Here is a 24333-nt window from a genome sequence, read left to right as displayed (position 1 = left end):
CGCACGTTTTATGACATTGCTACTTTTTTTTAATAGAAAACAACAATCGTTGTTCTAACCTTTTGATGGCATACGACAGTTAGGGACGGTTTATCAGTACACTCAGGAATGTTACAATTCTTATTGGGTTCTATAGGTTGCGTAGGAAACCTATGCGACAGCAATTTGACGAACGAAGCCAAACTTAAAAAGCAACTGAAATACCTGCCCCACAAGCGTCCACAATGATACTCTGTTCTCCGTGCTCATGGTAATAATAATTGTTTTAATAGTTCATTAGAATGGCCGCATTTAAACTACCCGGATTGTGTCTACATACCGGAGGCAGACTATTTTTTTAAGTTTATGTACCTTATCCGTTTATGAACAGTTGTTAATATAAATAATTACAGTTCGTAATTCTGCGAGGTAAAGTAAAGGACGTTAAAAATGGTACTAATAACAACATAGTGATTGCAAAGTGCATTATTTCAAAGTTGTAAAAATTTATTGGTCTTACATGTTTTAAATTTTACAAAGTTGTAAACAACCGTTAAATTAGGGTAAATGGTTGTTTGTCAGTTGTTACTAATTAAGTTAGTAATTAAAATACGTGCTTTAATGACAACAGTCACGAACAAATAATACATTCATTTAGTTCACCATTTATGTTATTCAATTTTTTTGCAAAAACTTTTCTTTAACTTAAGAAGAAGACAATACTAACAAATCTAAACGAAAGATGAAACAGAATCTCTGTCTTTATCCTCTCGACCATTGCGAGACACGAAGTTTCAAAATAATTATTTAAAACTTTGAGATCATTTAAAAAAAATAGCTGACAAAATTGAGGGAAAAATTACTAAAGTATTAAAATGATTTGTTTTGGGGGTATTATGCCGTGTTGCAATTTGTTTAATGATATTGAGTTCCCTTGCAAAATTATTAAGAGATAGGGGTACATTAACTAATTTATGAATCATAGAATGGAAAGCAGACATTTTTTGAGAAATTGGAAGATTTGAGGTGTTGTAAATGTATGGATTACAATGTCTGTGTATGTATTTTTACTTAAACTTCAAATCAAAATTTTACATATGGAATTAGCTAGCACATTACACCCGGTTGAGTGGGACTTATTAGATGACCAGGTTAGATTCATCGCAAGCATTAAAGCATTTAAAAAGAAACAAAAGTTAATAAGGAAGTTAAATAATTTGTGTTTTAAAAATGTTAAAATTCACGATGAACAAATAGCTAACTTTGACAATATTAATATTACAAGTGACAATTCTATCCAAGAAATAACTTATTTTAATGTGAATCAAAACAATATTCCTAATAAAATATTGAATAATGTAAATAATAAAAATAATTTTAAATTCTATCACCGTGTGATTAACTGTGTGATCACCGTGTGATTAACAATAACAGTTTCTCGGAGTTTGCCAACCATTTGTTGGAAACTAGTCATACCTTAAACTTCAATAGTGCAATAGAATTAATACATTGTAATGTCAATGGCATTCAGTTGGATAAACTAGAAATTTTAGAGATTAGAAAGAGTGTGAATGCAAAATTGAATATTATTAACAATCAAAAATTATTTTTAAATGACCCAATATTAAACCTATTCCCTTTGTAAATTGTTCGATATTGCCTCTCTTTCCCCTATCTATTCTCATCTTTTCATTGTTGCCATTGTCTATGTCTATTATTTTTTAATGACACCATTGTCTATGTCTATTATTTATAATTAGTATTATTAAAACCCTGAAGAAGTGAGCGTTGCTCATGAAACAGTATCAATAAAAGTTGTAAAAACTAAGTATTTTATTAATTTCAGTTAAAATGGTGCCAGAAAATAAGTTTGCTGTGTTAGAAGAAGACATAATATTTTCTTTCTTTTTGATATAATTTGTGTGTTGTATGTAGTATTACTTTATGTTTGTGATTACACTATGTTTGCTTCACTCAAATGTAAATTGTTATCCTCAATAGAGGCTTAGTCCTAGTGAGGTTGATTTTTATAAGAAAAAACGTGGTTTATGTATAGTGAGATGCAATAAATAAATAAATTATGTTTTTTTTTTGTTTGAGGCTGAAATGCCAATTAACGCGAAACAAACATAAAATAATAAGAATTTATTCCAGAATGTATGCAGGGGTAGTGCAATGCAATACATTCCATATTTTGAAATAATATACATAATTAGATTAAGAAAAAAAAATAATAATACATACGTAATTCCGATAGACAGAAAAAAATGGAATTTAAGTGAAAAAAGAGAAAAGATAAACACAAAAATGAGTGTAAGCAGCATAGCAGCATTATGGAGGATATTTGGACATCTCCCGTCTCCTGAGGGCCATCAGAGGGGACTCCATCCAGGCAACCATGGCGGTGATGATTCTGTTACTTGATTGGCGTAGTCTGCGCCTTAAGCTTCCCATGGCAGAGAAGCGATGGCAGAGAAGCGCTCTGAAAGAGTATACTCGTCCCTCCAATAAGATTTCCGTGGCGCTGCAGAATCTCGGTAGGCGGAATAGTTGGCGATATGCATTATTGTAAGCGACTTTTAGCTTATGCCATTGGGATGCAGTGTAATCCACACACAGTTCTGACGTGTACAGCGAAGTGCAAAATGCGTTGAAAAGTATCTTTTTCACGTTTGTACTGCAAAAATGAAAACCGCTCTTCTTTGCACTTTCCATATCCTCGATGTCTTTCAAGTCGTCTGTGATAATATGTCTCAGGTATTTGACACTACGACTAATACCCATTTTCCTTTCATCTAGCCATACTGAAGGTGTTAGCATGTTTTGGTTTTTGCATTTGAAAATAATAACTATTGATTTCGACGTATTGTATACGAGGTTATGATTTTTTGCAAAATCTTCACAAACTCGTACTGCGCTAAGTGACGGTGCTAGAAGAACCATATCATCTGCGTAATTAATATTGTTTACACATACTCCTTGAACATGGCAACCTATTTTAGTGTTATTAAGTCTTTGAATTAGTTCATTAGTGTATATGTTAAAAAGTGTTGGAGACATGCTTCCTCCTTGCCTTACGCCACTTTTCAAATAAAATGGGTTGGAAAACTCACCTTGCTGCGTGTGCCAAATTGAAAGAATTGCTATTATATCTTTCGAAACTACTCTTTTCCTAAGTTTTTCCCAGAGCTTATTGTGACAAACACTATCAAACGCTTTACTTAGATCTAGAAAGCAGGTATAGATTGGCGTTAGTTTATAGTAGCTGATGGTTTATTTTAAGGAATATATTGCCATAGATGTTGACAATACAGATTTAAATCCGAACTGGTTATCTTCTTTCTTTAGATGGTCTGTTACGACCGTCGATAATTTTTTTTTTCAAATAATCTTGCCAGGGCGGTCGAGAGTGAAATTGGTCGGTAGTTATTGATCACGGATGGATTTTATGGATTTAATTATGGGAATAATTACCGTCTTGATCATTTCATTCGATATGTACCTATAACGCATAATATTTGAAAATAGTTAAAATAAAAGATAGTAGAACATACATTTGAGGCTCATACCGCGAACATTGAAGGAGAAAACAATTATTATTTTCAAAATCATAACATTTAAGGGAAAAAAACTACGTTTTTGTATTGTAATACATCTATTTTCAATTTAGCGACCTAGTTACGCCATCTCTTAGGCCAGCTACATTAAAAAAAAATGTATTCACTGAAGATTGAACCTTCCTTCCCAAGGACTGAAATCAACCGAGCTAACTGCGCCAATTCGCGATTGGGTTAGGACCCACATTTATTTTGTATTTTAACTAAAAAATCGACAACGATACCGTATCCACACAAAACAAGTTAAGACTATGAACTATAATTACTAACCAAATATCGAGATATAAAAACATGCATTTATTGTTCCTTATCTACAATATGCAATTTACATAAAAATATACTTTATTTAATTATACATTACATAACTTATAGAGCTGGTGAATAAACAATATTTTATATTACATCGCCTTTTTCTACTTTAGGTGCAGTAAAAAACTCTACCGACTAGTTTTGTAGTGTTATTATTTTCTCAAGATTATAATACCTAAAATGAGTGCTGAAATAAAGCAAAAAAGCGCGTATTTTCAGATAATTTTATTTTGATGCATGAGAATAAACCTGATTTTATATAATTTTAAAAGTAACGCAACAATGAATATTTACGTGTTTCTCGAATAATGTTTGACGGTTGATTTTCAATGAGTTTCCTGTAGATAATTATTTATACTGTCGATTTTTTAAATCATAATTCAGGTCGATGAGCTATTTATTGCGTGTTTTCGTTGGCAAAAGTGATACCCACCCAAGCGAGTTTGGTGTTTTTATCTAGAATAACACATAATATTACGAATATGAAAACAACAATAACTATGTATGTTTTTTTCAAATGAATGGATTTCTAGAACAAATATTTCTTTTTAACATATTTTGATAGTGATACCCATCAATGTAATATATCATTGAAGAAGAAGATAATACTAATAAATCTAAACATGAAACAGAACAAGTCACAGAAAAATAAAAAGATAACGTCACAACTAGGAATCAAACCCAGGATCTATTGTCTTGTCTTTTTATGTGAAAGTTAGTTGTAAGATGAAATTATATTCTGAATTTGAAATATGAGACCGACTAATAAGACATTTAATAAATAGGTCCCAATGGTCAAGTTGGTAAACGACTGTCCCGGTAATACAAGAGATCCTGGGTTCGATTCCTTGTTGTGACCGTTATATTTTTATTTTTCTGTTTCATATTTCGTTTAGATAGTGAATTTCTTTACTGCATTATTATAATATTATATACCTTCAAGATTTTTAGGAAATCGTAGTAGGTACAATCGGGAAACTGGTGTATCAATAATCAAATTTTCAAATGATTTTTTTTATATGAGCTTTCGTTTTCGATTAAATCTAGTCTAAAGTTGGAATTTTACTATATTTTACTTTTATTCTACATAATAAACGTGAACATTTAAGATGCGGTTATCAGAAGAACACGAAAGGTACGATTGAATTTGCATTATTCATTATTTGCTTGCATTATTCATTTTGAATCTTCGATCAAAATATTACATTCCAAATACCTGCATAATTCTAAAGAAGTATATTAAAAGCAATTTAAAACAGGCTGCTGTTCCAGGGAAACCCTGCATTTATCATTTTGTTAGTAAAATTTAATTAGAATATCTTTAACAAGCGATTAACTAATGAATACCTTAAGTGTTTACATGGAATGTCTTTAACAAGCGATAAACTAATGAATAACTTTAAGCGGTCTACATGGAATGTCTTTAACAAGCGATAAACTAGTAAACACCTGTAAGTGTTTTATATGGAATGTCTTTAACAAGCGATAAACTAATGAATAACTTTAAGCGGTTTACATGTAATGTCTTTAACAAGCGATAAACTAGTAAATACCTGTAAGTGTTTTATTTGGAATGTCTTTAAAAAGCGATAAACTAGATAATACCTGTTAGTGTTTTACATGGAATGTCTTTAACAAGCGATAAACTAGTAAATACCTGTAAGTGTTTTATATGGAATGTCTTTAACAAGCGATATACTAATGAATACCTTTAAATGGTTTCTTTTTGTTTGCCGGCAACCCGGGCGTTTATTAAAATAACATTATCATCTACAAACAAGTAAGTAACCCGCCTCACTAGAAAATTTCTGTTCTGAAGCGGGTACGTGGATGTCTTTAACAAGCGAAAAACTAATGAATACTTTAAGTGGTTTACACGGAATGTCTTTAACAAGCGGTAAACTAATGAATTTACATAAATCACTCCATTGTAATAAATCTCGTGTTGAGCGTTGTCAACACACTGTGTTATCCAGAACAGTTAACTATCTATTTGCATAGTGGATAATACTTTCAATATTGCTCTGGTGAAATACCGCCATTCAAGAAGGATATGGGAAGGAGGAAGGTGGGGAAGTATCTGGCTATTCAGAACTGATCACCAAACACGGCTAAAGCCATCTCAAGCTACTGAAAAAAAATTGGAATGGTTCTCTCAAAAATAAACACAAGTTCACGGTTTGTTGAGTACTGACAAAATAATTGTTATAATTTGAAACTTATCCGTTTTTTCTCTCTATACTGAGGTATTATGACCTTCGTTCAAATTACTTACATTTTTTTATTATTCTCGTAGATTTATGCAAAAATTGATATTGCCAAGAGGTAATTAAATAAATACTCACTGCAGGATACGGCAATATGCGTAGGTAGTTAACAGCAATAATACATCACGGGATATCATAATTGTTGGCATTTAAAATCGACAGACTGTAATTGAAAAGACAATATCAATCGATCATGCTATTATTACATGGAAATAAATACGAGGAGCTTTACCTAGTGATGATGTAGTGTAATCCTGCTTGTTTCTTGGTTTTTAGGTGTACACCTTTCAAAATCACCATAAATTTATTTTCACAACACGAACTCTGTTAGCATTCGACATACGAAAATATACGAAAATATTCGACATACGAAAAAATATACGACCGAAGGCAAGGCAAGGATCCTGGGTTCGAGTCCTAAATGTGACCGTTTCCTTTTCTGATTTTTCTGTTTCAGATTTTCGTTTAGAAATTGCTAATATTGTCATCAATAATTAAATATTACAATTTGAGGTATTATTCAATAAAGTTATTGCAAAAATTAAATATTCATCCAAGACTTACAGAAAAGTCAATAGATGTCGCACATTAAAATAAAAAATAAGATAGGTTTATATAAAAGATGCTGCCTAGATTGCATTTAGTTCGGGTTGAATCTTGCGATCATACATAAAGATAGTTTCCAATAAAAATGTGCGGTGAAAAAATAAAGACAATGTTGGTAGTTCTTATTCGAAGTATGATACAGTTAAATGTGACCGAAGGGGATAATGTCCCATTAGCTCAGTGGTAGAGCGGTGCCCCGGCAAGGCAAGGGTTCTGGGTTCGAGTCCTAGATGTGACCGTATCCTTTTCTGATTTTTCTGTTTCAGATTTTCGTTTAGAATTTTTTTTGTATGAATTGATAATATATTTTCAAATTTTTAAGGGGAATTTGTTTAAGTTTTCTTCTACCTCCATTTCCTCTAGCAATTCGGCAAATAATGAATAGTAAATAAATATTATAGGATAAGTAATGCTCTACAAATTATATACAAAAAAGATCATTGCCTCTCAAAAGACAATCTAAAAATTATATTTCGAATGAACACCGTTAGTAAACCTGAAAAAAATTACGACACATATCAAAAATTTAAGGAAAGACAGACTAATTTCAAATAAAATACAAATATTAAAATAAAATAATTTTTTAACATTCTTTATCGCTTGTCGGAATCGTTCCGAAAATCAGTTCAAATTTTGAAAATCAAATCCCGGTGCATTGAACTAGTTCTACTAGCGCTCTAGTGCAACCAAAAGTCCGGCGCTATGTTTTTGCGTTCAGCACATCACGTTGTTCGTAATATTGCCTATAATAAGGCGTCAGCACTTTTTCAGCCACAGAACTCTTTTTTAGCACCACTTAAAAAAATGAAACATTAAATTTAAAATTTCATTTAAAAAAATTTACATTAGTTACTGAATTCATTAGGAAGCACGAGCAGGCAACATTTTAGGTCCAAAGGTCAAATCAATCAATTAATTCTGTTGATTTTTACCTTTGGAAGAAAAGTACGTTTCCAACAATTTTTTTAAATCAATAATTCAAAATCCATGATTCAGAATTATAATATGTTATCGATTTTTACCATTGGGAAAGTGAGTTTCCTTAAAAAAAAGTTATTTGCTATAATTTAAATGAAATTACAAAATAATGCAGTCATTTTTATCATTCTGAAAATATCAGCAATGGCAATAGAATGCTACGAAAAAAAGCAGGCCAATACTACCATAGTAATAAGTTGAAAATGTTACTTCAGCAATAATGATAGAATTATCTAGACAGATGATTTAACCCTTAATTCTCGGATTAATTAAAAATACTAATTTTGGTTAGGTGTTTGTAAGAAGGGTTCAATGAACTCTAGAACTTGAATTTAAGTTGCATTTCAAAATTGCAACGGTTTGTATGATCAAATTCAGACAGGTTTAACCTATAATATAATATTTGATTTGAAAAATATTTTTGTTGTATTTTTAAAAAGTGGAATTATAATATTCCGTGATTTTTACGAATTGACGAAAGGGTCGTATAATTAGTTAACCGGATAAAACAGAACAGTGACGGAAAACAACTGTAATAGGTTAGATTAGGTTATTTATTGTTTTTGTGTTTAATTCGTAGAAATAATTAATGAATGTAAATAAAATTTAATAATGTAATTATTAAGTTCTGCAAGAATTTTCTGGTTTTTGAAGTGAAACTTCTTTAGGCGCGTAATGGATTTTCGATGGACGGAGTAAAACCGAGTCAGGATCGACACGAAAATGCGGGTACCCCCACCACCGCTCACCGTTCACTGTCCCTCTCTCACCATATGCGCTTGTTGAGGTGGGGGAGCCGCTCACGAACGTTCTCTCTCTTCTCTTCTTTCCTCTCTCTCAGACACCAGCGAACTGCGCCACGCCAAGCATCAGCTGCTTGGTTAGTATACTGCGTCGTGAGTGTAATACGAGTGAAATACGTAATTGATTGTGGTTCATACGGTTTAACAAAAGAAGTTTCACTTCTGTCTTGCGTAGGCTTGACACACCCACTTTTTTTTTGTTATTGTTACAGCTGTTTCTACTTTCAATGCCATTTTCAAATTGTCAGTTTTTGAATAGATTGGGTTAGGATTTCTGCTTTCACTTTTTCTTCACTTTTCTTATACATATGTTCTGCTTTGTCACTGTTCTTTATTGTCATGGAACAGTGTAACTATTTAGCTGGTTATATAATTTATATTGTTGTTATTTCCAGGCGAGTGTGCCCCCCCAAGATGGTGGTGTTCGATATGAAGACCTCTCGCGCCATCAGATCCGTCACCTTCCCCGAGGAGCTGCTACGTCCCTTCAGCCTCTTCACCAACCTGGTTATCGATGAAACCACCGCCAGCGGATGCGACGATGTCTTCATCTACATCACTGATACCGCTGCACCAGGTAAGCTGATACATAAGATATATATATTCTAGGCGAGTAACCCTTTTGCCTCTTCACCATCCTTGTTATTGATGAAACCATCGCCAGGGGATGAGACGATATCTTAATCTACATCACTGATACCGCTGCACCAGGTAAGCTGATACATAAGATATATATATTCTAGGCGAGTAACCCTTTTGCCTCTTCACCATCCTTGTTATTGATGAAACCACCGCCGGGGGATGAGACGATATCTTAATCTACATCACTAATACTGCTGCACCAGGTAAGCTGATACATAAGATATATATTTTCTAGGCGAGTAACCCTTTTGCCTCTTCACCATCCTTGTTATTGATGAAACCACCGCCAGGGGATGAGACGATATCTTCATCTACATCACTGATACGGCTGTACCAGGAGTTATATTCGGAGAATATATTCCAGACAAATGACCCTTCAGCCTCTTCACCAACCTGGTCATCAACGAAATGCCGAGGGAAGCGATGATATCTTCATCTACATCACTGATACGGCTGCACCAGGACCAGGTGTAACGTGAATTGTGGACACTATTAATACGTGTAGTTGCTGATTTAACTTCTTTTAACTTAAGCATACATTTCAATTACCACTGCTAGGAAAACTCGATTCTTCGATGGGTATTACAATATTACAAGTGAAGCTGATGGAGAGAAAACGGATTTCTTCAATAATTACCATTGCTGTCACAATCGTGGTATATAGTATTCTAACAATGTTTTAATTACATTTTAGCCCTGATCGTGTACGACGGAGCCGCCGACTCTGCCTGGAGGGTGACCCACGCCGCCATGTATCCCGACCCCGACTTCTCCTCCTATAAGATTGGGGAGGATATGTTTGAGCTCATGGATGGGGTGGTGGGACTCGCCTTCTCTCCCGCCCTCAGGCAGGTGTATTTCCACCCCCTGGCTACAGACAGGTAAGAAATATGAATGTTTGTAAATTATATTATCGAGGAACGAGTATTTCACATACATATATTTAGTTTTTTGTTGTTGTTGGGTACTGGGAAAATATGGTTTAGCTCCAATGCTCAACTACTTCCAATGACTAATAATTTTTCATATTAAGCAAAGCAAGGATTACGGCTTCATGCCGAGTTTTAGGCTGTTGACTACGAATCTGGAGGTTGCGGGTTCAATTCCCGGCGTTAGCAAATAAAATTTCTTGATTGAAATTTTGTTGCTACACAGACAATCAAATTATTAAATAAGATTACCATTAAGAATTTAAACTTTGCTTGAAATTTAGCCGTGTTTGGTGACAAGATCTGAATAGCCAGGAACTGTTCCAACTCCATCCTCCTATTCTCCTTAAAATCACCCCATAACTTTTGCCTCATAACCTTTCCCAATAAGGAACGCCAGTGAAAAATATTAGGGCTTAAAAATAAACACATGCAGATAGGTCAATAAACGCTGATTCTGAATATATAAGTTTAATTATACATTATTATTTATAGAATTTATAAATCGTCATTTAAAAACGAATAAAACACTTGGTTTGGCACGACTGAGTCTGCTGATTCTGATAAGTTCTGAAATCACAACCAGTCTACGTGAGTAATATATCAATGGTCTGCTATGTGTTTTTATTTTGTAATGATGTAGGTTCTTATAGACCAGTAAATTGTTTATCAGGAGCGGGAATGGATGTATTTATATTATAATACAATTACATAAGTGACGAGATTCTAACATTTTGCCTAATGTTATTCAATGTTAAAAGTGGGTCTTTAGAATAAAAAACTTCCCTACCCCAATACAAAATAAAGCGCCAGTTAAATAAGAAACTTAGGCTTTATCAGAATGGTGAATGGTGACGTCACACATCCCGTACATAGTAACTGCGATTTTGGGAGACCCGAACTTGATGTTACCTTTTGATAATAATTGTATTAATTTATACCGTTTATTTTGTAGAACCTTCAGTATATCCACCGACGTACTTAGGTCTGGACCTCCTGCGGAAGGCGAAGAGCTGCCAGTGACCCTCGTGGGCCGCAAGTCCTCTCAAGGACTGGGAATCGCCGTCAACCCCCACACAGACACTCTTTACTACAGTCCTCTCTCGGAGACTGCAATCGCTTCGTGGAACCCTAGAACTAACCAACATGAGTAAGACTTTATTCTTATTGTAATTCATAAACTACCCGCATAGAATATGTATCCTTTTCGTGTTTTTATCTCTGGCATATTGACCAATATATTTCGTGTTTTCATCTTTGGCATATTGACCAATATATCTCGTGTTTTCATCTCTAGCATATTGAAAAATATATTTCGTGTTTTCATCTTTGGCATATTGACCAATATATTTCGTAATTTCATCTCTGGCATATATTACAATATCTTTCGTGTTTTCATCTCTGGCATATTGAACAATATATTTTGTGTCTTCATCTCTGTCATATATATACCAATTTATTTCGTGTTTTCATCTCTGGCATATTGACCAATATATTTCGTGTTTTCATCTGTGGCATATTGAACAATATGTTTTTTGTCTTCATCTCTGGCATATTGACCAATATATTTCGTGTTTTCATCTCTAGCATACTGAAAAATATATTTCGTGTTTCATCTCTAGCATATTGACTAATATATTTCGTAATTTCATCTCTGGCATGTTGAACAATATATTTCGTGTTTTCATCTCTGGCATATTGACCAATATATTACCAATATATCTCTGGCATATTCACTAGTATATTTCTTAAAGACGCTGTCAGAAGATTGGAGACATCGTTTGTATTTCTGCTTAGCAATAAATTCCAAATAAATGGAATATTTCTGATCGCATCCGAAAACTAAAAACTATTTTTAAATAGTGATAAAAAACGCTTTCAAATTTTAATATAATAAAATATATTATTTTAACAATATTAAATTTTTAATGCAAACATACAAATAAGTTTTAAAAACGAAACACATTACGTTTTTCGTCTGAACACTGAACTAAAATTATAAAAGTATTTATTATATTAGAAAAATGTTTTATAAACATTATTTTGACCTCATTTTTTAATTGTTTCATACGAAAATATTTTACAAAAATTTACTCAAACAAATAAAATTTGTCTTAATATTTTAAACTTGCAAAACGATTATTTTCATAAAATTATTTTATGAACGCCATCTATGAACTTTTAGTTTCCCTTAAGGCGCTTGTGACGCAAAGGAGAAGAATATGAGATGAGATGTGGTCAGAAAATAGTAATTTTGCTTACTTGTTAAATTAATGTTTACTGTGTTTTTTTTCAGGATTCTTGACGTTGATTCCGAGAAGTTGCAGTTTGTCGCTGACGTGAGGTGGTTCGACCATGATCCTGAAGCCGTGTGGGTTCTCAGCAGCAGATTCCAGAAGTACTTCCTGCGCACCGTCAGCTCGGCCGACATCAACATCCGGGTGCTACGTATGACCCCACAACCCGATCACAGACCCTCCAGGTTCTACAGGAGTGCCAACCTGACAGACTACAACTATTAAATAAAAAATTATCATTGCTGAAAATTAATTCTGTATTCATCTTAAACAAAATTCAAATTTTAAAAACACAAGATCGGACCAAAAACTAACATGGTATTTAACTCGATACTTACCATTCTGGTTTCTACTATCGTCATTTAGAAAATAATAAGATATTAATTTTGCCGTCGAAAAAAATACGGCTGTAATCACATTTCATTTCATTTTTATGTAAATTAATACAATTTAAAAAATAACATTTTCGACAGCAAATAATATGTTAGTGCAAAGGCGTTTGTGACGTCACACCGCCCAACGATTGTAAGGGCAGTCCGGGTACCGGTGACAGCTGTCTTAGCAGTTAGTAACGTTACAAACTTCATTGCCATATGCGAATTAAAAAATATATTATTTTAATGCAACGATCAGAACCGGCAAAATAATTTCAGTCTTACTTATAAAGATTCTCTAATACGCCGATGAAGGATTGGTATAGCTATACTAAGAGGGCCGAATACTGCTCGGGTTAAAATCTTTAGTCATAATAATATTCTTATCAGATTTTTTAGACTGGCACTACTTTCTTCCAAACCTCAAAAACACGGTCATTTTCACATTTCGCGTTTTGATGATCACTTCGCGTTTCTTCATATGACATTTGAAATGTCATTGACCCAGTTTATTTTGAATTGCGTCGACATCCGATTATGCGTTCCGTACTGGCTTTGCATAGATATTTCCTTTTAAAATATTTTTCTGATAGTGCTGCAAATGGGTCTTACTGCTTTTTTACATTTACATTGGGCGACTGATCGATATTTGTCAAATCAACCAGATCGTTATCTCTCCCCAATAAGTTGTTCATATTCCTGGGGGTCGGGCCATTTGAAAATCTGTCAACTACTAATACTGCTGTATTACGGCCGGTATACGAAGTTCGCATTCGCGTGATTATGAGTAACGTTTTCTACTAACCTGGTCTTATCTCCACGTATTTATTTTTAAACCTTTTGCGATGTCTTTGAAATCCTGACGTCTATGCTTATGCTGATTCATTTACCTGCAGCGTCAAATTATACATCCATATGACGTTTTCAGTCAATTCAACTTCGCATGTTTATAAATTAGGCCTTCCTAACTATCAAATTAATAATAGGGGCACATATCCTGGGGTATTCCTAATATTTTTCTCCATATTAGCAAGTGCCTAAACGGAGATAAATTACTATTGCTAATTTATTAAGAATCTGTTCAAATTATTGGTAATTCCGGTTAAAAGCCTTACAAATAAATTAATAGGTTTCCTGATAAACTTAGGAAATTACGAATAAATTATCACTATGTTGCAACACTTATTCATGAAAATCTGAATATGTTTGCATTTCAACGAAAATTCTTTACATTGTCATGAGATATTATCGGGTCACATCGATAAAACATTACTAAAATGATGATTTATTAATAAGGCCTATTGATATATCGTAAGGGCAGCATTTGGTTTTTCTGCGTGTACCTACGACAAACACTTAAATTATATAAAAAATTGTACATGAGAAGAAATGAAATAAAAATGTGAAATTATTTCTAGGATAAAATAGTCAATTTCGTAAATTGTTTTGAAGTGAAACTTCTTTACGCGCGTCATGCAATTTCGAGGACCGGAGTAAAACCGACTCATGACCGAAACGAAAATGCGGGTACCCCCACCACCGATTAAAGTTCATTTGATCTAGTCAAAGTTTTGAAGTAACATATAAATGCTTCTTAGCTCATCCCGACAACTGGCGTTGGTGGTGTAATGGTCAGCATAGTTGCCTTCCAAGCAGTTGATCCGAGTTCGATTCTCGGCCATCGCACATTATTTTTTTGTTTTTAACGCCTTTTTCATTCAATATCTTATTTTTTAGTAGGTCAGAACATTTTTTAAAAGAAAATAATATTGCAAAATAATAAAAACACTTATCTCACTGTGATAAAACATTACTCCGCTAGAGCGCGCTTTGCGTTATTGTGTTGGATTAAAATTATTATCTAATCCGTATATTATGATAATTGTATTACATTTATTTAATTAATTTATTTATTTTGATAATATGTAATAATTTACAGAAAAAAAAATTAAAACTATCTCCCTCTGATAAAATATCCGTTCGCTAGAGCGCACTACGCGATCTTGTGTGGGATTCTATTTCTGTACATTGTACATTATTTTTAAAAATATATTATATTTTGGGTGTGATGTAGGTAACATTATAAAACATAACAAGCTCTCATATTTTCAGAACCTACATAATATAATCAATTTATGCGGCTTTGCTTACAGTTGGTGCTCAGCGTGGTTGGCTTTCAATCAGTTAAGCGAGGTTCGATTCTCGGCTGTGGCATTTTTGAAGTGAAACCTTGTTGAGGTGGGGGAGCCGCTCACGAACGTTCTCTCTCTTCTCTTCTTTCCTCTCTCTCAGACACCAGCGAACTGCGCCACGCCAAGCATCAGCTGAAACTAGAAGTTTCACTTCTGTCTTGCGTAGGCTTGACACACCCACTTTTTTTTAATATTGTTTTAGTGAGTGTTTTGGTCGTATTCGGTTATATGTACATTTTACTTTAGAGGTAAGAAGTCTAATTGAAAAATACGTTTTCCGTTTCTTTTGTACTAAAAACATTAAATTTAGTTCCTTTTACCTGCCTTGCTTTAATGATATAACTCTTTGAAACAATTTTCATAATTCATGATCTTTTTGTGTAAGCAGTATGTTTAGCTTGTATTTTTTTTTAATTCTATGAATGCTGCCACTGAGAAATTAGCCAAGGAAACATGTAATTTTTCATGGTTAAACTTGCTTAGTTCCATAACCATATATTTAAATTAAATTACTGAAATTTGTTTTTGGGGTGTTATTATGTAATTAAATTACTAAAAGATGAAACTTGCTTAATTGAGCCAAACGGCGCCTTTATTAGGTATTATCAGCGCCTTTGAGCCTTGGGTCCTTGGCGCCTTCGCAAGTCGACGCCTGGAGCGGATTGCTCAAATTGCGCCTGAACAGGCCCGGTCCTGAGTATAGCTCCAGAAGCCATATGAAACTTAGTTTAAGGATAGTTATTATTATGTCTGATAAGATTATTTTCGGAAGGTAATATAATTTATTTCATTCTTGTTTATCAGTTGGCTGGTTCAAACAGAATTCTTTTTTATTAATGTCACTCATTTAATCATATCAAATATCATGTGTACAGTGTCATTCTTTAATGATATAAACACAAAATCCATCAATTCTTTCCACAGTCGAACTTTCAAGTAAAAGAATGCATCTAAAAAACGACCCCATCGCATTCTAAAATTGTCAAATGCATCCAAATGATTGGAACGCAACTGGCTTATCTCCTGATTGCCAATATCGATTAGATCAATGACGCTAATGTCTCTTGAGCACCTTGCATTAAAATACCGGAAAACAGCACAGTACGTCGACAGATATTTGAATTTACTAAACGGTTTTCCCTGCATTTTCCGATCAGAATTTTTCACCCGCATAATTATAATTCAGTATTTATTCTATCGTCAGTCAAAATCAATAGAATTAGGAAATTGCCACTGGGAGAAATATCTTAGTTAAATTACACCTAATAAACCCACATTATACTAAAATACATAGAAATGATAAAGAAATTAAATATTTATGTTGAGGGATCAGTAGGATTTATAGGCCCTGTTAGGAGTTCTACCGAGTCGAACCCTCTGATATGAAAATATCTGGAGTTGGTGAATTATTTTTCCATTTGATCTCTGGTGAGTTGACGTGTTGTTCTTGTATTGTTTTGTATTTATTTTGCTTATATAATGCACTTGCATAATGTGGATTGACTAGATGATCATTTGTGGAAAGGTTTAGTTTTTCCTATGGGGAAGATTTAACCCAGACATAAAATCGGAAAAAGAATATTATTTAAATTTCATCAAAACACAAACCAGTTATACGTTTTATAGAATACTTTTAATGTAACGAATGCAATGGTTAAAGGTTGTTATCACGTTTTCTTATTATTCTAAACATAAATCAAATTTTAACTTTACGTTCGGAATAATATACTCAGATACATATATTTAGACTTAATATTTAATTCTCTGTGTAGACTAAATTGTGATTAAACTATAAAACATTTTATAAAATAATGTTGTAAAAATAAAATAAAAAAGTGTAAATTATAAAAAAACATTGTAAATTAACATGACTGTATTTTATAAATTATTCTATTACTTGTTCAACTTGCTTAGTAAAACAATTGGTTAGAAATCATGGTACATGATATTTTTATGAGAATTTTGTGGTTAGTCCTTACTGTAAATATTAAAGCTTTGTCATCTTGATTTTTCAGCGTGTCCATATATTTTTTTTACTTTTGTATTTTGTGAATAAACATTTATTTATATCCTATATTATGCTTTTTATTTGCATCTTCATTTACCTCACGGAGACTTGTTTGTGTCATCTTTGGATGTTTGTTGATGCAAGTTATTTTTATTATTTACTACCTCTACCCCACAACGCATTGCTGTGGCTCAGTGTGTCTGTGCAGATATAGAAACAATAGTGCGTGTTGCTTTTACGTCCAACAGATGGCGCTGTTTTTCAAAAAGTATGTTTTTACCTGTTACAGGTATATAAAAACAGATGCGTATTCGAATGCAACGCTGTGTCAATATTTCAAAGCAATCGTTGAAGAACTTTCGGAGATTTAAGATTTTGGACAAACAAACATGTACATTTTTTTATTTATATAGATTTAGTAAATGGTGAGCAAATTAAAAGATTGTACTTTTGACTTGAGATATCACAATACTCATTGAATTAACAAATAAATAATTTTTGCGCGTAAAGCTTGTTGGGGTGTGTATAAAGACGCGAGCCAAACTGTCGAGCTGTACCACGACTTATGTGAACGTGGCCTCACGATATTGCTCTCCATACAACATTTCAAAGTCGTTACAGACGGGTACTATAATATATCTGTATTGTATAGCCACGCCCACAAATATTTATATATTACATCCCTCCTATTTCACACAAAACTTATTTTTGGATTTGATGCCAAAATACCCATGGGTACACTGAGTCTGGGGCACATTTTTAAAGCAAATTTTTCTTTAATTTTATTAATGGAGTTCATGTAAGACAGTGCTATGACACCTAACTGTGATTTGAAGATATATGAACCGTTAATTGTTAAAAAATTATAAATACCACGTTTATTATTTTGAATTGTGGTATGGAAATATATTATGCATTTAAAAAAGTAAAAATTTTTTTTTTTTTTTTTTAAAAGAAAGACAAACATTCCCGGGTTACGAATAACCCAACAATGTTTGAAAATCTCCTACTACCACCACAGAAAGCCGAAAATGTTGCTTGTGTTGTGATGGAGGACTTAGCCAGTCGAGGAATCGAACACGCGACGCTCGGGTGAGACCCAAGCGCTATGCCCACTCAACCACTGACCGGTCGAATATATTTATATTATTTTTCTAGTTATTCAATAAGGTCCTCAATAATCTTGGAGACTGTGGAACTATTTCATCCCCAACTGGAGTAAATAAGTGGCGAGAGCGAAGGGAGTGGAACATTTGCTTTAACTTTCACAAAGACGAAAAGCGCCGCAGGTGAAATTTTTTTCGTCTATAGTTATGGACTAGCAACTGTTGTTCTTCCAAGTTGGAACGGAATCAATTGATCGCGTCTCGATCGTCCATGGATCGTGTATACGATTTATTTCAACTCTAAGAGCTTAGTTAGTTTATTTATTAATTAGCCAGTTATTATCCAATAAATCGTGTATATTAACAGCTTATCCTAATACCTTGAAGGTTGGAGGCAAAGATATTAGAAGAACGAGATGTGCTATGAGCAGTTCATACTGTGTGGAATTGTTTTGCCCAGTGTCGCCGGTTTTGTTCACCAATACTACTGCACACCTTCGCTTACGCTAAGGTATCCGCACTAATACATAGAACAGATTTCTGTGCGTACACGTCCCGATAGTATTCAAAGTACCCTAATTAGGTAGTACTCAGCCTACAGTCCGGCGGCCAACATAGCATATCTCGTTCTTCTAATATCTTTGGTTGGAGGCCTCGGCAAAATCAGCGGCCTTTGTCTGCCGACTGTCGGAATCATTTAACCATTCTCGCGAACATCGCTAACTGACCATAGATGATGGAATTCGTCTGGACGTAGGGCTTTGTCGTTCGGTATAAAATCAACGGTAGTTACGCCTACCGATCCGACAATGACCTGGAGGTCTAGCACGGATGGTCGATAAAGCCCTATGTCAATAGGATGTTGATGAAATCCGTCATCTATGGTCAGTTAGCGATATTTGCGAGCACGATTAAAATATGATTTCGGTAGACAAAAGCCGCTACTTTTAGCGCGGTCCCTAAGGTATTGGATAAGCTGATATGCAATGTAACTATTTTAGGTGAAGTAAGTTCGTAAAATTGGGATAAATCGTATACACGATTCTTTGACTTAATTCATTCATCTACGACACGATTAATTGATTTCTTTTCAACTTGGAGAAACCAAAGTTTTAGTCATAACTGATGACCTCGTGAACTAATTAATTTACTTTTTAGTGTCAAAAAGTGCATGAGAACTGCCAATGTACATTAAAGTTATTATTTAAATTGCACATTGGCAATTTATTGGTATTTTTTTACTTTAACATATTTTACTGACGTTTAGGAATTCAATTCATATACTAACAACAGTTTTATCAGCTTACGTCATTTTGGGTATCAATAGGGCGATCGCGCTCGGGAAAGCGGTATAAAATCATCGATAGTTACGCCTATTGACCCGATATTATTAAGTTATCGATTTTAAGAAGACAAGCCAAAAATTTGTGTATTCTTGGTATACCTTATATTGTAGATAAAAGGCATTAAAATCGCTTGACAAACGGAGTCTAGCAATGTTCGATTTAAAGCACAAAACTGGTTTTTATTTATTTTGTAAATAATTTTATAAGAAAGCAAAAAAGTTAATCAAGTGATACTGTCACAGATAATCTTAGCTATAATACTGTATTTTTTAAAGTTGTTTCCTTTACGCGCTCATACATTTCTCAATGAAATAATATTTTTTTTAGTAGTTTACATTTATATTTTTTACTGAGAAATTTATTTTTTATTTGTATTCTACTCAAGCGAAACGATAGAAAAACCTTCAATTTATCTAAAGCATATTTTTTGGAATTCATAATGTACACCAATTCGTTATAAAGATTAATCAAAATAGTGATTTAGCATTAAGCTTCGCCTTAATAGATAAGCGTGTAAAGAGTTTTGGTAAGTAAATGGTATGGCTAAATCAAACCCACAATGCCTTGGGAGTTAAAAAAATAAGTAGTGTGATCTAATATTGTCGAATAAAACGATTCAACATTCATTACGTAAATCGGTAAGTATCAAATTCTAATCTTCTGACTGCCTTACTAACTACTAACCGATTGTTATGCTTACCAAACGGGCTATCTAGCACTGGAAATTATTTTCCCATAACCAAACCACCAGAGGTATTAAATTATTCCTAACTGAAGAGTCTAAGAGCGTACATCCTGTTAGTTGATATTTCAATGAACTCCCGAGAAAAAACACGTAGGTATTAGGTGTGATGAACGAAAAAAAATCATCATTTTAAAACATCTTCTTTTGATAATATTACATCACTTTTATTATAACCCCATAGTATAAAGCTGAAAAAATCTATCGAGGATCATAGGAATTCCCCTGTTTTTATATTGCGTCACGTTTATGAACATTCATTTGGACTCTTATTTTAGATGACCATAAAAGATCAAACCAAAGATTTATCGAGATATCGCCTTGATAAGGTCTGGCAGAGGCTCGCATAGACTCTGAACTAGAGATGAGTCGTTCATTGAGCTAGCTTTTTTGATGAGCCGTATTCGTACGACTCCCTGTAAACCGTACCACGGCTCAATTGAACGGTTATCCTTTTTTTATCTGGAAATATTTTAGAAAAATAGCGCTATTCAAATTATTCTACTATTAATTGTTTTTACATACTCAGAAATATGAATGGTGTCTACTATTGTACCGGGGGAGCAGTACTGGGGGAACCGTACCAAGGTACCGGTGTTTATATATTATATATATCGAGTCGACTCTTCACTGTCTGATTCTTAGCCGTACTAAAATATGAAGTTGCTGCCGTGGATCTCGCTCGTAATAAAATGAGACATTACCCATCGCTACTCTGAACCCAGCGGTCAAACAGTCTATTAAATACAGGCGATGAACAAATAAAATGCGCTAATTTGTTTTGAGATTTTACATGCAAAATTAAACAAGTTGAAAAACATTTTTGTTGTTTGTTTTTGGGGTGTTATGCCGTGTTGCGCTAACTCCTTCTTTAGCCGACGTTTCGGACAGCGTTGCAGTGTCCATCATCATATCACATCTTCGGATCTACCGGATCTGCCCTGATGATGGACACTGCAACGCTGTCCGAAACGTCGGCTAAAGAAGGAGTTAGCGCAACACGGCATAACACCCCAAAAACAAACAACAAAAATGCTTTTGGCCGTGAGAATCTAAAAACTTACAAGTTGAAAAACATATTATTTGCACTTCATTTTACAGTAAAAGAAATACCAAACCGCATTGCCCAGATGAGATACCAACAATAGTGAGAATCAGAGGCGGATTTGCCCTTAGGCCTATGTAGGCCCGGGCCTAGGGCGGCCAGATATTAGGGGCGGCCAATCGTGACAAAAAAGTCACAGATGATAACAAGAAATTACTTCCTAAGTACCTAAATATTCTACCTACGAAATAGCGATATGCAAGAGCGTGTTCACACACAGCGCGCCCCCACGCTCCGCAGCCTTAAAATGGTTACGAACTGAAGATCTTCAAACCATTTATCCAAACGTGGATATTGCTCTTCGAATGTCTGTGTGTACTCCCGTCAGTAACTGTTCTGGAGAACGATCATTTTCTTGTTTACGACGTGTAAAAAATTATTTACGCACAACAATGGCGGAGCAAAGGTTGAACAATCTTGCTTTGCTTAACATAGAAGCAGATTTTTTAAGGAAATTGGATTGCGAAGATCTAATTAATGATTTTGCTGCACTTAAGTGCAGACGAGAATTGTAACTGCCAGATTTTTGTTTTGAGTTCAGTTTTTTTTTATGTTAGATAATGCTTTACGTAAATTTTTTTACCAACGTTTTAACTTGTATTTTAAGTTTAGTTATTATATTCGAATATGTACCTTAAGTTGATTTTTGAAGTGAAACTTCTTTACGCGCGTCATGCAATTTCGTGGACCGGAGTAAAACCAACTCATGACCGAAACGAAAATGCGGGACCGATTAAAGTTCATTTGATCTAGTCAAAGTTTTGAAGTAAAATATAAATGCTTCTTAGCTCATCTCGACAACTGGCGTTGGTGGTGTAATGGTCAGCATAGTTGCTTTCCAAGCAGTTGATCCGAGTTCGATTCTCGGCTATGGCAAATTATTTTTTTGTTTTTAACGCCTTTTTTTTTTCAATGGTTGACGATAATATCAATCCACTAAGTAATATTTTAGGCCTGTAGAATAATTGAAAAGTTAAAGAATGATATAAAATTTTTTATGATGTTAACGATAAAAAAATAAAAAAAAACATAAAATTACCATAAAAAATGGGCCAACGGCACGCGGTGTTCCCAAGCGGTCACCCATCCAAGTACTGACCGCGCCCAATGTTGCTTAACTTCGGTGATCGGACGAGAACCGGTGTGTTCAACATGGTATGGTCGTTGGCAAACGCTAAACAATATTAATTTCTATTCTACCTGCAAATAAATATATGAAAATTAGTATAAAAAAGCCCTAATAATACTGAAAACATTAGCAAGGTGTGTGCGACGTTGATAAAAATAATCATTACATACGCGCTTGAAAAAGATCGTAATTACATCCATAACTTTGTAGGAATTTTTTTTTTCAATGGTTGACCATAATATCAATCCACTAAGTAATATTTTAGGCCTGTAGCATACTTGAAAAGTTAAAGAATTTTATGATATTATTAATTATAGTAACGATAAAAAAATAAAAAAAAACATGAAATTACCATAAAAAATGGGCCAACGGCACGCGGTGTTCCCAAGCGGTCACCCATCCAAGTACTGACCGCGCCCAATGTTGCTTAACTTCGGTGATCGGACGAGAACCGGTGTGTTCAACATGGTATGGTCGTTGGCAAACGCTAAAAAATATTAATTTCTACTCTACCTGCCAATAAATATATGAAAATTAGTATAAAAAAGCCCTAATAATACTGAAAACATTAGCAAGGTGTATGCGACGTTGATAAAAATAATCATTACATACGCGCTTGAAAAAGATCGTAATTATATCCATAAATTTGGAGGAATTTTTTGAAGTGAAACTTCTTTACGCGCGTCATGCAATTTCGAGGACCGGAGCAAAACCGACTCATGACCGTGACGAAAAAAAGGGATCATTTCGCTATAGGAGCCTAGCTAATATTATATACCTAGTTTAACTCACTCTCCTAACTCATCTTCGCTGTCTACAGGCAGAGCGCACGACTGTGGTCGTGAAGAACCGAGGTTCGATCCCCGCTTTAACTAATTTTTTTTTTCTTTTTTTATAACTTTTAATTTTTTTTATCACATGCTACTTATAAATATGTCAATAGACAGAAAAAAAGAGAGAATGAAATGAAAAGAGAGAGAGAGAAGAATACTAGAAGTTTCACTTCTGTCTTGCGTAGGCTTGACACACCCATTTTTTATTTAAAAGAGGTGCTGATTTCTTTTATTTGTTTGGAGACTTAATAATAAATTTTTATCCAGCCCGTATCTGGCAACCCTAATTGTAACTGTGAAACACTTATATATTATTGTATGAGAATAAACCTGAAACTAGTTAAATAAATTAAACCTAACTGTTTTTAATGTTTTATTCAAATCCTTGAAACCTTAGAAAGTATTACAAACTAGCAGCTATTATAGTTAACTAAATTTCTGAATCGATTTCGATAAAAGTTGTCAATAAAGTAAATTCATTAATCATTATGTAGTCTATAGTCTATATCAGGGGTCTCCAAACAACGGCCCGCCAATGTCATCAATCCGGCTTGCGACAATCGACAATTATACAGTAATTGAACTAGCGAATTTAGCAAGCGTATTTTTTTACAATAATTCCACACAGGAGGCTTTGAGGAAAATATTTTCCCTCACGACCTATGTCATCTTGATATATCTATATCATCTTGTAATGTGTATATTTATGATATTCACAAATGTTTTTTACATGCCAATTACCTAGCATATGCAGACGATAAAAAAATCTACTTAGTTATCAAATCAATCGAAGATTGCATTAAACTTCAAGAGGATCTCAATCGTCTTTTTAACTACTGTGAATCAAATAAACTTGTAGTAAATACCTCAAAGTGCAATAAATTATCATTTACACGTAACAAAAATAAAATTTCCTTTGATTATACATTAAACGGGACACAAATCAAAGAAGTAGATTCTATCAGAGACCTTGGGGTAATACTGGATGTGAAATTAAACTTCATTCAACACACTGATGCAATCATCAACAAAGCCAACAAAATGCTAGGATTTATAATACGTTTAACGAAA

At 33.8% G+C, this 24333-nt stretch overlaps 1 protein-coding gene and 2 non-coding genes across 3 annotated transcripts in view; 1 reads left to right on the top strand and 2 right to left on the bottom strand.

Annotated features, from left to right (window-relative positions):
• yellow-e (L-dopachrome tautomerase yellow-e) overlaps positions 1-14243 on the top strand; it is a 100068-nt gene extending 85825 nt beyond the window's left edge. The window contains exons 4-7 of the mRNA XM_089638026.1: positions 8955-9136; positions 9896-10082; positions 11086-11280; positions 12427-14243. Coding sequence (XP_089494152.1) covers positions 8955-9136; positions 9896-10082; positions 11086-11280; positions 12427-12652 — 790 coding nt within the window. The 3' untranslated portion in view covers positions 12653-14243. The remainder of the gene's footprint in view (positions 1-8954; positions 9137-9895; positions 10083-11085; positions 11281-12426) is intronic.
• Positions 14244-22350: 8107 nt separating this feature from the next.
• LOC149418991 (5S ribosomal RNA) lies at positions 22351-22469 on the bottom strand. The gene has a single exon (XR_016302971.1). It is a non-coding gene; the product is annotated as a 5S ribosomal RNA (ribosomal RNA).
• Positions 22470-22792: 323 nt separating this feature from the next.
• LOC149418990 (5S ribosomal RNA) lies at positions 22793-22911 on the bottom strand. Its single transcript, XR_016302960.1, has one exon. It is a non-coding gene; the product is annotated as a 5S ribosomal RNA (ribosomal RNA).
• Between the last annotated feature and the right edge of the window lie 1422 nt (positions 22912-24333).

The sequence above is a fragment of the Hesperophylax consimilis genome, chromosome 12, assembly GCF_061612785.1.
Source record: "Hesperophylax consimilis isolate HC1 chromosome 12, BYU_Hcon_1.0, whole genome shotgun sequence".
Classification (NCBI taxonomy): Eukaryota; Metazoa; Arthropoda; class Insecta; order Trichoptera; family Limnephilidae; genus Hesperophylax; species Hesperophylax consimilis.
This window is presented reverse-complemented; position numbering and strand designations above follow the sequence as displayed.